The sequence below is a fragment of the Mustelus asterias genome, chromosome 10 (genome assembly GCF_964213995.1).
Source record: "Mustelus asterias chromosome 10, sMusAst1.hap1.1, whole genome shotgun sequence".
In the NCBI taxonomy this organism is placed as follows: Eukaryota; Metazoa; Chordata; class Chondrichthyes; order Carcharhiniformes; family Triakidae; genus Mustelus; species Mustelus asterias.
In genome coordinates this window covers 124,467,308-124,484,771 of record NC_135810.1, presented here as the reverse complement: position 1 = coordinate 124,484,771, position 17,464 = coordinate 124,467,308, and the positions used below count along the sequence as shown (strand labels likewise).

At 48.2% G+C, this 17,464-nt stretch overlaps 2 protein-coding genes across 3 annotated transcripts in view; both read left to right on the top strand.

The window, feature by feature from the left end:
- The window catches only part of LOC144499965 (interleukin-1 receptor type 2-like), a 1,647,203-nt gene that overhangs the window by 1,241,340 nt on the left and 388,399 nt on the right, over window positions 1-17,464 (top strand). The gene's annotated exons all lie outside the window — the stretch shown is intronic.
- On the top strand, window positions 6-17,103 carry wdr73 (WD repeat domain 73). 2 transcript variants are annotated; one of them, XR_013498908.1, is made up of 9 exons: window positions 6-130; window positions 2,304-2,371; window positions 3,333-3,421; window positions 4,285-4,373; window positions 6,125-6,192; window positions 9,939-10,100; window positions 13,809-14,165; window positions 15,556-16,315; window positions 16,541-17,103. XR_013498908.1 is itself a non-coding variant. In XM_078222627.1 (8 exons), the coding sequence occupies exons 1-8, from the start codon at window positions 78-80 to the stop codon at window positions 15,783-15,785; spliced, it is 1,116 nt and encodes a 371-aa protein (XP_078078753.1). In that variant the 5' UTR covers window positions 28-77; the 3' UTR covers window positions 15,786-17,025. The 2 variants fall into 2 exon arrangements, 1 of the variants encoding a protein (XP_078078753.1); XM_078222627.1 differs by having other exon boundaries at window positions 28-130; window positions 15,556-17,025.

Genomic DNA, 17,464 nt, shown 5'->3' with positions numbered 1-17,464 from the left:
CGCCAGGCGCGAAGCGGAAGTGACGGCAGAAGGGGCACCGGAAGGTGAGGTGCCGCCGTTGCTGTGGAGACGCCAAGATGGCGGAGGAAGAGAGCGAGTGGGACGTGTGGATGCTGGAGTCCTTGAAGCTGTAGGTTCCATTGTGTCCGAGGCGCGGGGCGGGGCGGGGATGCTGGAGTCTCAGAGCTCCGGGGCCCATTGTGTCCGAGGCGCGGGGTGAGGGGGTCTCTCTCGGGGGGAGGGGGAGGAGGGAGGCGGTTGCCAACTGTGATGGGGCAGATTCCGGGAGGATTCATCCATTTCCTCCAATTCTGTCTTACGTTGCTGAGATAAATTATTTTTTAAAATCTCCAATTTAATATCCCACGTCATTATTTTACATCCCTCAATTCCTGGAGTTTTGGCAACCTTAAAATCCTAGCAACAAAAACAGAAAATGCTGAAAAATCTCAGCAGATCTGACAGCATCTTTGGAGAGAGAATAGAGCCAACGTTTCGAGTTTGAATGACCCTTTGTAAGAGCTCAGATTCATGGAATTCATGCTCAGTAGCAACAGTGTATACTATCCACAAGATGCATTGCATAATCCTTACACACAGCAAGATCCTTAGACAGCACCTTCCAAATCCATGACCACTTCCATCTAGAAGGACAAGGGCAGCAGATACATGGGAGCACCACCACATACAAGTTCTCCTCCAAGCCGCTCACCATCCTGACATGAAAATATATCAGCTGTTACTTCGCAGTCACTGGGTCAAAATCCTGGAATTCCCTCCCTACCATTATTGTGGGTCAACCCGCAGCATGTGGACTGCAGTGATTCAGGAAGGCAGCTCATCACCATCTTCTCGAGGGCAACTAGGGATGGGCAATAACTGCTGGCCAGCCACTGATACCAATGTCCCATGAATGAATTTTTAAAAAGTGTAGAAGGAGGGCATTCAGTCCTTTGTGCCTACACTGGCAACAATCCCACCCAGGTCCTATCCCTGTAACCCCATGTATTTACCCATGTAGTTAGGGCATCATGATTGGCGCAGGCTTGGAGAGCCAAAGGGCCTGTTCCTGTGCTGTACTTTTCTTTAATCTTGAGAATGGAGTTACTGAAAAATCACAATTAGTCACAATAGACCCAGGCGTGGGGCGGGGTGGGGGTGACGGATAACTGCTCTGAATTTTCCACTGGGAGACCAAGTCCATAATCTGAATGGGCTGAAGGGCCTCAGGTTTCACAATTCATCTGAAACACTGGGCTCTCCCTCATTACTGTCCCCAAGGGGGATGACGGTTAGAGAAGGTGCAGATGGACAAGGATGATGCCGGAACTGATAGGTTATATCTTTACCCCTGACACTGAGGGGCATTTTAGAATGGCAGTCATCTAACCTGCACATCTTTAGTGTGTGGGAAGAAACTGGAGCACCGAGAGGAAACCTATGCAGACACTGGGAAGAACGTGCAGACTCCACACAGACAATCACCCAAGGCCAGAATTGAACCTCAGTCCCTGGTGCTGTGAAGCAGCAATGCTAACCACTGTGCTGCTCATGGAAGGGATGAGTGGGATGAATGATCCAGAAAGAAAGGTATAGAATGTGTCATGGATGGAGGGAAGGAAGGTTGCGCAAATGGGAGTGTTGACTCCCTCTCTGGTACCTGACAGTGGTGAGGGAGCACTGAACTCATCAGGTGTCTCTCACTGTCTCTTCATGTGTGATTCTGATTGAGGCTCAGCATGAGGGTGGCAGATTACACAGAAGATTTATCCCAGAGGCATTGCCTCATTTTAAACCAGGATGGCGGCACAGTGGTTAGCACTATTCCTCAGCGCCAGGGACCCAGGTTTGAATCCTGGTTTGGGTCACTGTGTGGAGCCTGCACGTTCTCCCCCTGTCTGCATGGGTTTCCTCCGGGTGCTCCGGTTTCCCCTCTCAGTCCGAATGAAGTGCAGGTTGTGTGCGTTGGCCATGTAAAATTCTCTCTGTGTACCCGAACAGGCGCCGGACTGTGACGACTAGGGCACTTTCACAACTTCATTGCAGTGTTAATGTGAGCTGACTTGTGACACGAATTTAATTGGATTTGGGATGAGATTGTGAACACACTGGAGAAATGATTCTTTAAGATTCCCTGTGTCTTTGACCAAGCTTTTGGTCACCTGTCCTTGTGCAGCTCGGTGTTAAATTTTAAGTTTACAATGTTTTACTTCCATTTGCTGAATGTAAATTGTGGCTGAGGTTGGTCTTTGGGGTGTTCTTGTACGATGGCTGTCGATCACTATTCTGCGTGTCTGTTTCAGGTACAAAGACCTTCATGTGTTCGAGCTTCAGGAATCAACACGTGTTATAGAATGGATTCAGGACAGAAGTACGTCTCAGTCCCTTTTCCAAAATATTATGTGATCATTGGAGGGGGGAGAGTGCAAATTCAGCAGAATGATACCGGAGATGAAAGGGTTAAATTGAAGATGGGTTGCCCAGATTAGACTTGTATTCCCTTGAATTCAGACAGTTTGGGGATGATCTAATTACGATGATTGAAAGGGAGAAACTATTTCCTCTGCTGCATGGAGTCCAGAACAAGAGAACATTAAAACTTGGCTGTTCTGCCGAATGTTAACTTTGCCCCCCTGCCCCCCACAAAAAAAGTTGTAGATGCTGAGAGTCAGTTGAAACTTCCAAGACTGAGATTGATTGAATTTTTGTTGGATATTAAGTGTTATAGAATCTGAATGTAGCTGGTGCTCAAGTAAACGTATCCACGGTGGCACGGTGGTTCGCACTGCTGCCTCACAGCACCAGGGACCCGGGTTCAATTCCGACCTTGGGTCACTCTGCAGAGTTTGCATGTTCTCCCCTGTCTGCGTGGGCTTCCTCCGGATGCTCCGGTTTCCTCCCACACTCCAAATATGTGCAGGTTAGGTAGATTGGCCATGCTAAATTGCCCCTTAGTGTCCAAGAATGTGTAGGCTGGGGGATTAGCAGGGTACGTATGTGGGGTTGCAAGGATAGGGCTTGGATGGGATGCTCTTTCGGAGAGTCGGTACAGACTTGATGGGCGGAATGGCCGCCTCCTGCACTGTAGGGATTCTATGATTCTATTTAACTACAGGGACAGGCTCGTGGGGCTGAATGGCCTCTTGTCCTTGCGTTATATGACCCAACTGTTTGGTCACCCATCCTGATCACTGTCTGGTTCAGTGTTCACATGCCCCAGTCTGTTTGATTAGCGAGGGGCTCTGAGGCGTGAATATTCCTGTGTGAGTATGCACACACTGGCTGGCCTAATGCTGTTCTATATCCTGACTCTACCCTTCCCTATCTGGTAGGTATCTGTGTCGCTGGTTGCAGCATGGGGAAGAAGAATGAAATTCTAGAGCTCTCCCTCCCTCAGAAACTCTGTGCTAAAGGAAACCAGGTGAGAGTCTGACAGTCAATCCTCGTTCATCCACCTGAAGAGATCTGACGCCTCCACTCTTAGGCTATGACCAACTGAATTGGGAGCAGGAGGAGGCCATTTGGCCCCTCAAGCTTGCTCTATCATTTAATAAGATGGCTGATCTGCCAGTGTTTCAAATTCTACATCCCATTTACCCATGATAACCTTTGATTCACTTGCTTAACAAGAATCTACCGACATTAAAGACAAAATACTGCGGATGCTGGAATCTGAAACAGAAAATGCTGCAAAATCTCAGCAGGTCTGACAGCATCTGTGGAGGGAGAATAGAGCCAACGTTTTGAGTCTGGTTGACCCTTTGTCAGACTCTATCTGTCTCTGGCTTATAAATATTCAATGATCTCATAGAATCCTTACAGTGCAGAAGGAGGCCATTTGGCTTATTGAGTCTGCACAGACTCTCTGACAGAGCATCTTATCCAGGCCCAACCCTCCGCCCTTTCCCCGTAACCCTGTGCATTTATCATGACTAATCCACCTCGTCTACATATCTTTGGAGTGTGGGAGGAAACCGGAGCATCCAGAAGAAACTCCGCAGACACAGGGAGAACGTGCAAACTCCGCACAGTCAGTCAACCAAGGCTGGAATTGAACCCGGGTCTCTGGCTCTGTGAGACAGGAGTGCTAATCACTGTGTCCCCTAACCTGAGGCAGAATTCCCAAATCGCACAGCCCTCGGAGAGAAAACAATGATCCGCATTGCTGTCCAAAAAAGGCAAATCCTAATTTTAAACCAGTGCCTCTGTTCCATCTGGGGTGAAGTATCAGGAAGGAGGGGCAGGATTTCCAAACATCTTTAACCTCTATGTTTTCTCCTGTAGGGACTTTGCCCCGAGAGGGATTTCACAGTGAAACATGGCAGCTTCTCAGAGAGGCCCATTTATGAATTGAAACACGTCGCTGGAACCAGGTAGAGTACAAGTCTGTGTGCGGGATACGTTGTCTGCGGGGACCCCTTAGTCATCTTGTGTCACAGTGAGAAAGACGGAGGTTGAGGGGAGACCTGATAGAGGTCTACATAATTATGAGAGGCATTAACAGGGTGGATAGTCAGAGGCTTTTCCCCAGGGTGGAAGTGTCGATTACAGGGGGGGCACAGGTTCAAGGTGAGAGGGGAAAGTTTAAGGGAGATGTGCGGGGTAAGTTTTTCACACAGAGAGTGGTGGGTGCCTGGAACGCGCTGCCAGAGGAGGTGGTGGAAGCAGGAACATTAGCAACATTTAAGAGGCATCTGGATGGGTCCATGAATAGGGAGGGAATAGAGGGATACGGACCGAGTAAGGGCAGAAGGTTTTTTTTAGTTTAGTTCGGGCATCATGATCGGCACAGGCTTGGAGGGCCGAAGGGCCTGTTCCTGTGCTGTACTTTGCTTTAATCTTGAGAATGGAGTTACTGAAAAATCACATTAATTAGTCACAATAGACCCAGGCACGGAGGGGGGTGGGGGGGTGGTTTGACGGACAACTGCTCTGAATTTTTCACTGGGAGACCAAGCCCATAATCTGAATGGGCTGAAGGGCCTCAGGTTTCACAATTCATCTGAAACACTGGGCTCTCCCTCATTACTGTCCCCAAGGGGGATGCCGGAACTGATAGGTTATATCTTCAGAACAATTTGGAACAGTAATGCAGTTTTCTTTAGAAAAGAGAGGGGATCTTATTGAAACTTGCAGGATACGGCGCGGCCTGGATAGAGTGGACGTGGAGAGGATGTTCTCACCAGTAGGAAAAACTAGAACCAGAGGGCACAACCTCAGACTGAAGGGACGATCCTTTAAAACAGAGATGAAGAGGAATTTCTTCAGCCAGAGAGTGGTGAATCTGTGGAACTCTTTGCCGCAGAAGGCTGTGGAGGCCAGGTCATTGAGTGTCTTTAAGACAGAGATAGATAGGTTCTTGATTAATAAGGGGATCAGGGGTTATGGGGAAAAGGCAGGAGAATGGGGATGAGAAAAATATCAGCCATGATTGAATGGTGGAGCAGACTCGATGGGCCGAGTGGCCTAATTCTGCTCCTACTGTCTTATGGTCTTAGAAGGCTGAGGGGTGAACTTTTAAAGAGGTCTTTAAAATTAATAGCGCAGATGAAGGGAGCAGAATCCACCTGTGGGGCAGACCAGAACTAGGGACCACAAATATAAAATAGTCACTGAGAAATCCAGCCGGACCATTCAGGAGAAACGTCTTTACCCAGAGAGTGGGGAACGTGCTCCCAGAGAGCGGGGAACGTGCTCCCACAGGGAGCGGGGAACGTGCTCCCACAGGGAGCGGGGAACGTGCTCCCACAGGGAGCGGGGAACGTGCTCCCACAGGGAGCGGGGAACGTGCTCCCACAGGGAGCGGGGAACGTGCTCCCACAGGGAGCGGGGAACGTGCTCCCACAGGGAGCGGGGAACGTGCTCCCACAGGGAGCGGGGAACGTGCTCCCACAGGGAGCGGGGAACGTGCTCCCACAGGGAGTGGTTGTGGTGAATCGTGTAGATACGTTTAGGGGAGAAGCTGGATGCACATGTGAGATTTGAGTAGAAGGGAATAGTGATAGGCTGAGATGGGACAGGATTGTCAGGACGCTCACAAGGAACAGAAACACCAGCTGGGCCGAGCGGCCTGTTTGTTGGAATTCTGATGTTATGTTCATTAGCTCTGGTTCTTTCTCTACAGCCTGTTAGTGAGCAGTGGACCCCCAGACACCTCGCTACAAGTCTGGCGTTTGGCATCAGATGAGAGCGGTAAGTGAATTCATTGCATTGTGACCTTGGTCCAATGATAAACAGAGAGGCAATCAGGAATGGGGAGCTGTCACTGGCAGGAGTTGAGCACAACTTGGAGCCCTTCCCTCCAGCACTGCACCAGCAGGAAGAGAATTCAAATCCCTGGCCAGGCTGCGTTCTCAGCACTGAACCCTTAGCTGGCCAGTGACAGTTCAGAGCCTTGAGTCTGTTCAACTAAATCCCTTCTGACTTGTATCTGAACTCCATGTATTCACCTCAGATCGCCATCCTGATACTTTTACCCAACTAAAATCTATCGAACTCTGTCTTAAATTGTTCACCGGATGTGGGTGTCACCGGCTAGGCCAGCATTTTTTGCCCATCCCTAATTGCCCTTGAGAAGGTGGTGGTGAGCTGCTTTCTTGAACCGCTGCAGTCCAAAAATAGGTGGGACTGTAAGTTGCAATGAGTAAATAAGAAATTCACAAATGGATATAGATAGGTTGGGAGAGTGGGCCAAAACGTGGCAGATGAAGTTTAAGGTTATCCATTTTGGTCGGAAAAATGGGAAGGCGACTTATTATTTAAATGGGGAGAGACTTCAGGGTGCTCTGGTGCAGAGGGATCTGGGTGTCCTTGTTCACGAGTCACAGAAAATTAGTATGCAGGCACAGCAGATAAAGAAAGCAAATGGAATGTTGGCATTTATAGCAAAGGAATAGAATATAAAGGGAAGGAAGTATTGTTGCAACTATACAATATAGGGGAATTTCACAGCAACTTAGTTGCAGTGCTAATGTAAGCCTTGTGACTGATAAATAAACTTTATAAACTATAAACAACTATAAACATTGGTGAGACCACACCTGGAGTATTGTGCACAGTTTTGGTCCCCGTATTGGCATTGGAGGCAGTTCAGAGGAGGTTCACCAGATTGATTCCAGAGATGAGGGGTTTGTCGTGTGAAGAGAGATTGAACAGTTTAGGCCGATACTCTCTGGAATTTAGAAGAATGAGGGGAGATCAAATTGAGGTATACAAGGTGATAAAAGGTATGGATAAAGTAGACGTGGAGCGGATGCTTCCTCTTGTGGGGCATTCTAGGACGAGAGGTCATAGTCTTAGGATAAGGGGCAGCAAATTTAAAACAGAGTGGAGGAGAAACTACTTCTCCCGAAGGGTTGTGAATCTGTGGAATTCGCTCCCCCAGAGTGCGGTGGATGCTGGGACAGTGAGTAAATTTATGGAGGAGTTAGACAGATTTTTAATTGGGAATGGGTTGAAGGGTTATGGGGCGAAGGCAGAAAAATGGGGATGAGGAGCATATCAGCCATGATCGAATGGCAGAGTGGACGCGATGGGCTGGATGGTCTAATTCTGCTCTTGTATCTTATGAACATATGTGGTGTAGGTACACCCACAGTGCTGTTAGGGAGGGAGTTCCAGGATTTTGACCCAGCGACAGGGAGGGAACGGCGATATATTTCCAGGTCAGGATGGTGAGTAACTTTGAGGGAATCTCCAGGTGGTGGTGTTCCCAGGTATCTGTTGCCCTTGTCCTTTGAAATGGGAGTGGTTGTGTGTTTGGAAGGTGCTGTTTAAGATGCTGCTGAGAGAGATTGGAGAGTGGGGACCAGCTCACCCACTCAGATGTTCAACCCAATACCTGGTCTGAACTTGGTTCAGGAAAATCATAGAATGTTGCAATACAGAAGAGGCCATTCAGCCCATCGTGCCTGTGCTAGTTCTTTGAACATGTGGTCGAATTAGTCCCACTCTCCTGCTCTGTCCCCGTTGCTATATTTTCTTTACAAATATTTATCCAATTTCATTTTGAAAGCTACTATTGAACCTCCTTCCACTGCCCACGTGAACAGATTTTTGAAACACGTCTTTTCCCATGTCTAGTTTGTTGCTCTGTGGAACATAATGGTGGAGCCTATTATAAAATCTCTAGAATGCAGAAGGAGGTCATTTGACCCATCAAGCCTGCACCGATGATAACCCCATGTATTTGCTACTAATCCCCCTAACCTACACATCTCCTGATACTATGGGACAATTTAGCATGGCCAATCCACCTAACCTGCACGTCTTTCAGACTGTGGGAGGAAACCGGAGCATTCAGAGGAAACCCATGTAGACACGGGGAGAATGTGCAATCTCCACACAGTTACCCTAGGCTGGACGACTGCCTCTGCTTATCCGACTCTGAGAACCACCTGCTGTTAATTCTGTCACCACCAGAGGGAGTCTGTGTCTGAGGATCTGTTGCCAATGAAATTTCCTAAAATACTGTACAGAAAGAGACCATTCAGTCATCATGTCTATGCAAGCTCTTTGAAAGATCTATCCAATTTCTCTCGATGCCCCTGCTCACTTCCTATAGCCCATAATGTTTGACATTACACCTGATTACCCGATTCCCTTTTGAAGCTTGTTATTGAATCTGCCCTTTCAGATAGTGAATTTCCGATCACAACTTGCTGGACCAGAGGAAGGATGAGAATTTTTTACGCAATCACCATAAAATCAGATTCCCCCTGGTTACCAGTTACAATTTCTCCTTATTTACGTGATCAAGACCTCTCGTGATTTTGAACCCCTCGCTTAAATCTCCCCTGAACCTTCTCTGCTGTAAGGAGAAGGATCCCAGCTTCTCCAGTCTCTCTGCATTAACCGGAGTCTCTCATTCCTGCTCCCAATGCAATAAATCCTCTCACACCCTCACCAAGACACTGACATCCTTCCCAGAGTCTGGGGCGCGGGATTCGACATGATTCTCCAGCTGGGCACTAACCAGTGATTTATAAAGGATTAACAAACTTTCTTTCTATTGTACTCTCTCTTTCCGTTTATAAAGTCAAGAATTCCGTATGCCTTCTTAAGACAGAGGATGAGGGGTGACCTAATAGAGGTGTATAAAATTATGAAGGGCATAGATAGGGTGAACAGTGGGAAGCTTTTTCCCAGGTCGGAGGTGACGAACACAAGGGGTCACGGGTTCAAGGTGAGGAGGGCAAGTTTCAACACAGATGTCAGGGGGATGTATTTTACACAGAGGCTGGGATCATTTAAGACTTATCTAGATAGCCACATGAACAGACTGGGAATAGAGGGATACAAGAGAAGGGTCTAGTTGGGCACATGAGCGGCGCAGGCTTGGAGGGCCGAAGAGCCTGTTCCTGTGCTGTATTCTTTGTTCTTTGTCCTGCCACCCTCAAAAATGTGTATGTACTCACGCAAGTCTCTCTGTTCCTGCCCCCCTTTTAAAATTATTCCCTTTAGTTAACATCACCTCTTCTCTCTTCTATCTGAAATGTACCTCTTTGCAGTTCTGTGTTTAATTCTGCCTTCTAACCTGTTCAGGTCTGAGTATTCACCTGTTGGTTTATTTGATCTTAATTAAATTGCTTTGGTTGGATTTGATTTGATCTGAGTAATTGTCCCAGCTGGAATAATGAATAGTCCTGTAGGGGGATTTGTTGGAATTATGCCAGAGATAAGGGATTTGAATTCATGGAGAGACTGGAAAAGCTGGGATTGTTCTCCCTCCAATTACCAAAAGGATTGGAGAGGATATGAGAAGAAGTTTATTTTTAATGTTGTCTGAAACATCAGTAAAAGCAGGATTTCCCTTTCAAAGGGGAATTGGGTGAATACTCAGCGAGGAAATGTTGCAGAGGTATTGGATGCCGCAGGTGCGATTGAAGCAGTCACCTGGATAATGGTGATTTCATTCTGAACTCTGCTTCCTGTGACAGATGCTATCACTTTCGCAAACACCATTCAGCATCAACCTGCAGATGGCCGGTGGTCAAAAATCTCCGTCAACTGCTCTCCGACCCCTCGGGTGCTTCACGGTTCAAAGGTCAGAGACCTCACAATCCAGGAAATTGCATCACAGAAAGTGCTGTTCACCACAGGTAGGTTTCTCTCTCATTCCAAAGAACATCTGATGAAGGGTCACACCTGGAGCACAGCTCCTTGACGGGAGATGTGTGGAACTCCCAGGCAGCTGGGGTTACGAGTGGGGTCACCACCTCGTCCCGGGGAGAACTGCTGGGCCTCCACTCGAGCTGAATGAGGTTGGAACGGTGATGATGCCTCAGGATCTAGAAGGGTCCCTATTGTGGAGCCTGGTGGAGGATTTGGATTAAATACCGGGGGCAGCTCTCTCCCACATGCCCTCAGACTCAGTGGCACTGAATATAGGAGGTGCACTGGACAGGCAAAACAGGACTGAGTATTGTTGGGTTTAAAAAGTAGTTTGCTGACAAATGAATGGGAATGTGTGTTTGGGATATTGGGAATCTGTACCGTGGGAATAAATAGCAAATGTGTTTAAATCCATTGGGGATTGTGTGCAATGGGAATGAATGGAAGGGGTTAGGGAGATAGTGGCGTGATGGTGTTGTCACTGAACTAGCAATCCAGAGACCAGGGTAATCTTCTAGGGGTCCGGTTTTGAATCCCACCACTGTGTCCTTGCCACCCTCAGTGATGTTCAGCATGCAGGAGTACTGATTCATCAGCTGGGGAGGTGCAGTACATGGTAATCGGCAGGAGGTTTCCTTGTCTGTGTTTGACCTGGTGCCATGAGACTTCATGGAGTCTGGAGTCAATGTTGAGGATTCCCAGGGCAACTGGGAGGTTAAAATCTCAATAAAACATCTGGAATCAGAAGTCGATTGGTGACCACGAAACCATTGTCGATTATTATAAAAAATCCACCTGGTTCATTAATGTCCTTTAGAGACGGAATTACCTGGTCTGGCCTACATGTGACTCCACCGCAATATGGATCACTCTTAAATGCCCGCTGAAATGGCTGAGTGAGACACTCGGATGTATTCAACCACCACAGGGAAAACGAAAAGGACTGGAAACAGGATGGACCGCTTGGCATTGACCTAGGCACCAGAAACAACAACACCACCACATCAGCCCTGTCAGCCCTGCTTAGTAAGGAATCCTCCTTGTGACAAAATTGGGAGAGCTGTCTCACAGCTAGTCAAACAACAGCCTGACATACCTTGCAGATAACATCCAGGACACTACCGTCACTATTACTGAGTATGTCCTGTTCCACCGGCAGGACAGACCCAGCAGAGGTGGCGGCACAGTGGTAAACTCTCGGGAGCAAGTTGCTCTGGGAGTCCTCCTTATCAACTCCAGATTCCATTAAGTCTGATGATGTGGAGATGCCGGCGTTGGACTGGGGTGGGCACAGTATTGTGAGACTTCATTAAGTCTCATGGCATCAGGTCAAACTTGGGCAAGGAAACTTCCTGCTGATTACCATGTAATGTCCCCCCTGAGCTGATGAATCAGTTCTCCTCCATGCTGAACACCACATGAGGGCAGTAAAGCTGCAGAATATCCTCTGGGTGGAGGGATTCAATATCCATCACCAAGAGTGGCTCAGTAGCAGCACCACAGACCGAGCTGGCCGGATTCTAAAGGATATCGCTGCCAGACGGGGACTGTAGCAGGTGGTGAGGGAACCAACAAGAGGGTAAATGTACTTCATCCTCAACAACCTGCCTGTCACACATGCATCTGTCCATGACAGTATTTGTAAGAGTGATCACCACACAGTACTTGTAGAGACAAAGTCCCATCTTCACATTGAGGATACCCTCCATTGTGTAGTGTGGCACCATCACTGTGCTAAATGGGACAGACTTCTAACAAATCTAGTAATTCAAACCTGGGCATCAATGAGGCACTGGGCCATCAGCAGCAGAATTGTACTTTACCACATTCTGTAACCTAATGGCGAAGCATATCCCCCATTCTACCATTACCATCAAGCCAGGGGATCAGCCCTGGTTCAATGGAGAGTGCAGGAGGGCATGCTGGGAGCAGCACCAGGCATACCTAAAAATGAGGTATTAACCCTGGTGAAGCTACAACACAGGACTACTTGCATGCTAAACAATGGAAGCATTATGTAATAGACAGAGCGAAGCAATTCCACAACCAACAGATCAGATCTAAGCTCTGCAGTCCTGCCACATCCAGCCGTGAATGATGGTGGACAGTTAAACAACTAAATAGAGGAGGAGGCTCCACAGACATCCCCATCCTCAGTGATGGAGGAGCCCAGCACATCCGTGCAAAAGATGAGGCTGGGCGTCACTGAGCAGGTCGCGTCCTAGGCCCAACCATCTTCAGCTGCTTCATCAATGACCTTCCCTCCATCATAAAGTCAGAAGTGGGGATGTTCGCCGATGATTGCACAATGTCCAGTATCATTCACGACTCCTCAGGTACTGAAGCAGTTCATGTCCAAATGCAGCAAGACCTGGACAATATCCAGACTTGTGGCAATTAACCTTGGTGCCACGCAAGTGCCAGACAATGACCATTTCCAGCAAGAGAGAATCTAATCACCCCTCCTCTCCCCCAGTGACATTTAATGGCATTATCACCACTGAATCCCCTCCCACCAACATCCTGGGGATTATCAATGACCAGACACTGAACTGGACCAGCCATATAAATGCTATGGCTACCAGAGCAGGTCAAAGGCTAAGAATCGTGCAGTGAGTAACTCACCTCCTGACTCCCCAAAGCCTGTTCACCATTTACAAGGCACAAGTCAGAAATTAATGGAATACCCTCTACTTGCCTGGATGGGTGCAGCTCCAACAACACAAGAAGCTCAACACCATCCAGGACAGAATGGCCCTTTCTATGCTACCCCTTCCATAAACATTCAATGCCTCCACTGACAGTGGCAGCCGTGTGTACCATCTACAAGATGCAATGCAGAAACTCACCAAAAGGCTCCTTAGACAGCACCTTCCAAACCCACAGCCAGTACCATCTAGAAGAACAAGAAGAGGATACCTGGGAACACCACCACCTGGAGGTTCCCCTCTAATCCACTCACCATCCTGACTTGGAAATATATCGACATTCCTTCACTGTCGCTGGGTCAAAATCCTGGAACTCCCTCCCTAACAGAACTGTGGAGACTGCAGCGAATCAAGGAGGCAGCTCACCACCATTACCTCAAAGGGCAACTAGGGTTGGGCAATAAATGCGGGTCTAGTCAGTGACGCTCACCTCCTGTAAAACGATTTTAGAAAATGAGATCCATTGGGACTGTGTACAATGGGAGTGAACGAGAAGGGGTTTGGGTCCATTGGGATTCTGTACAGTGGCAGTGAATGGGAAGGGGTTTGATCCATTGGGATTGGGTACAATGGGAGTGAACAAGAAGCGGTTTGGGTCCATTGTGTACAATGGGAGTGAACAGGAAGGGGTTTGGGTCCATTGGGATTCTGTACAGTGGCAGTCAATGGGAAGGAGTTTGATCTATTGGGATTGTTTACAATGGAAGTGAATGGGAAGGGGTTTAGTCTATTGGAATAGTGTACGATGGGAGTGAATGGGAAGGGGTTTAATCCATTGGGGTTGTGTACAGGTGGCAGTGAATGGGAAGGGGTTTGGATCCATTGGGATTGTGTACGATGGGAGTGAATGGGAAGAGGTTTAATCCATTGGGAAGCTGTACAGTGGGCGTGAGGAAGTTGGAGTGCCATGCTGCTTGTAGGTGAGATTAGTTCTGAATGAATAATATTGGATCCCAGCTAATGAGGGTGTGTTAATTGTCTTCTCAGGGGCAGATGACTGTGAACCAATCAGTGAGCTGGAGTTTCTTGATCATTCAACCTTTTCAGTCTGCTCGCTGAAAGGCCACCTGTGGTTGGCTGATACCCGGCAGCACCCAAGCCTGATTGGATGTTCTGATGTGCCTGTGAGCAGGGGTGGTGACTGCCATTGGACAATGGGATGGGCCCCCGGGCACTCGAAGGTGGCCAGGCTGTGCACGGATGGGCGAGTGTTGCTGAGTGATTATCGAGACCTGAGCAAGACCTTGAGCGTGGCAGAGCTTCTCATTCCCACTGCCGTATCAAACAGTGAAAATCTGAGCCTGAGCTGGGCACCATGTCTACAGGATCACCTCGCAGTGTCTGGTAGGTTGGTTCTGGATGTGAGGAGGATAAATGTTCTGAATGTCCCCCACCAGAGGAAATAGTTTCTCTCGATCGACCCTATTGAATCCTTTAAACATAAACACCTCGATTAGGTCATCCCTTAAAAATATTGAGAGCAATCCAGGCAGTCTTTCCCCACCCGTCCATATAATTTCATCCCTTTAGCTTCTGTATCATTCTGGTGAATCTGCACTGCACCCCTCACAAGGATACAAGAAATTGGAACAAGAGTAGACCACTCGGCCCATCGAATCTGCTCTGCCATTCAATATGATCATGGCGGATCAATGCTTAACTCCATTTTCTTGCCTGCACCCAGTATCCCATCATTCCCTGGCAGCCCGTCCCAGCCTTACATACATTGAGCAATGGAGCACCCATTGCTCTTTGCGGGGGGGGGAGGGAATTCCAAAGATTCACAACCCTTTGAGTGAAGAAATTTCTCCTCTTAGTCCAAAATCTTCAGCTCCTTATCCTGAGATACTGTTTTAGATTCTCCAACTAAAGGAAACCATCTCAGCATCCACCCTATCAAAGCCTCTCAGAATCCTGTATGTTTCAGTGTGATCACCTCTCATTCTTCTAAACTCCAGAGAATATAATCCCAATTTACTCAGACTCTCATCATTGGGCAACCCCCTCATCCCAGGGACCAATCCAGTGAACCTTCACTGTGCCGCCTCCAATACAGGTCCATCCTTTCTTAAATGTGGAGACTGAAACAACTCACAGGATTCCAGATGTGGTCTCACCAAAACCCTGTACAATTCCAGCAAAACTTCTTTATTCCTGTGCTCCAGTCCCCTCAATAAAGGCCAACATGCTGTTTGTCTTCCGAATTGCTTGCTGTACCTGCACGCTAACATTCTCCATTCCTTGTACTCAAGTCTCTCTCAACATGAAAACTTTCTCACCTTTTAAAAAAATATTCGGCTTCTCTATTCTGTGACCAAAGTGAAGAAATTTACACTTTATCGTATGCTCCACATTCCCAAAGAAAACCCGAGGATCACCACACCTTAGGCGAGGGACTAGGTTGAGATTGCACTGTGTGCAATCAGCCAGGGCCTTCATGGATAACGTTAGCCGGTACAGGAATTGAACCCACGCTGTTGGCATCGCTCTGCATCACTAACCAGACATTCAGCCAACTGAGCTAAACTAACCACTCCCCCCTGCCCCCAACTCCACAATCCATCTGTAAAGATTGATGACTCTCTGTCCCATTGGATGGTTAGCTGTGGGGGATTTGCACCCTAACAAAGCCAGGCGGGGATGGGGAGGGGGGGGGGGGGGGGGGATTCCTTCAGCAGCAGGAGTGTTTGATGTCTCTGGCAGCCATTGTGATTGTTATTTTTCTGTGTTGAAGGTTATAACGGGACTGTTCATGTTTACAACACCAGCTCGTGGGTGGCAGGACCCAGCAGGGTGGAGCCGACCTTTGTCCACCGAGGTCACAGTGTGACCACCCCAGAGCCTGAGCGAGCGATCCCATTGGTCACCAGGCACGCATGGCATCCTTGGAAACAGCGAACCCTGCTCTCGTCCGCAGATGACTGCTCCCTCCACGTCTGGGACTGGTCGGAACATACCACCTGATAATCATGCTGCAGCTTCCAGCTTCAATTCTACACTGGTTTCGTCATGATGCGGTTCCCCTCAACTGTGAGACTCTGCTACTGGTGTGCAATCAGCCAGGGCCCGCTCAGAAACCTTGCCTGGTTATCAGTGTGTTCCCTGTAACAGCCCCTTCCCTTCACAACACATCTCAACAAGAATGAAGCCTTGTCACTGACTGACCCCTTGATGCTGTGGCCCTGTTACTGACTGACCCCTCGATAGTGCGGCCCTGTCACTGACTGACCCCTCGATAGTGCGGCCCTGTCACTGACTGACCCCTCGATAGTGCGGCCCTGTCACTGACTGACCCCTCGATAGTGCGGCCCTGTCACTGACTGACCCCTCGATAGTGCGGCCCTGTCACTGACTGACCCCTCGATAGTGCGGCCCTGTCACTGACTGACCCCTCGATAGTGCGGCCCTGTCACTGACTGACCCCTCGATAGTGCGGCCCTGTCACTGACTGACCCCTCGATAGTGCGGCCCTGTCACTGACTGACCCCTCGATAGTGCGGCCCTGTCACTGACTGACCCCTCGATAGTGCGGCCCTGTCACTGACTGACCCCTCGATAGTGCGGCCCTGTCACTGACTGACCCCTCGATAGTGCGGCCCTGTCACTGACTGACCCCTCGATAGTGCGGCCCTGTCACTGACTGACCCCTCGATAGTGCGGCCCTGTCACTGACTGACCCCTCGATAGTGCGGCCCTGTCACTGACTGACCCCTCGATAGTGCGGTCCTGTCACTGACTGACCTCTCAATAGTGTGGCCCAGTCACTGACTGACTGACCCCTTGATAGTGTGGCCCTGTCACTGACTCTCTGATAGTGCGACTTTGTCACTGTGTGACTGACTGACCATTAGGATTGGGGGTCTGTTGTTCTGGGAATTCCCACTCACCTGAAGAAGGGGCTTGGAGCTCCGAAAGCTTGTGTGGCTTTTGCTACCAAATAAACCTGTTGGACTTTAACCTGGTGTTGTTAAACATCTTACTGTGTTCTGGTTTGACACAGGGAGTTATGTTTGAATTCTATCAGGAGGAGCCTTTGCAGATTTTGTTTTCTCTCTGGATTTGCTATTGAAAAACCTGCTGACTATCGAGTCTTAAAGAATGACAGAAACCAGGTGCAAAGACACTTGTAAACATCTTTATAAAAGTTTTTAATAGTTAGAAAATATTTATTAAAAAACTAGTCGGCACCATTGCAACTGAAGATATTTCTGTGTTGTGTTCAAGTCCATTTCAGTGATTTTTAAAATCCGGTCACCTACTTGTACTGACTGGACACGAATTCGAAATGTTTGTTTTGATCTATTTTCAGCTGCTGATATTGAAAAAATTACCACTCTTCAATAATTTCAGCAATATTAGTGCGGGGTGAAAACTCTGTTCTGACATCACCTGATTGAGTTGGTTCACTGAAGCTTTTACATTTGTGATTATGAAAATGAACTTGAATGGCAACTTGATCCATAACTTCCCTTCATGAAACTAGTGCAGTTTGCATCCAGTTTGCCAATGTGTCCAAAGCCTATTTGTCAGTTTTGTAAAAGATAAAGCCAGCAGCTACAGCCTAGTCAGCTTCACTTTGATGGTAAAGCAACTGCTAGAAACAGTAACTTGAGACAAAATTAATCGTCATTTGGACAAATCTG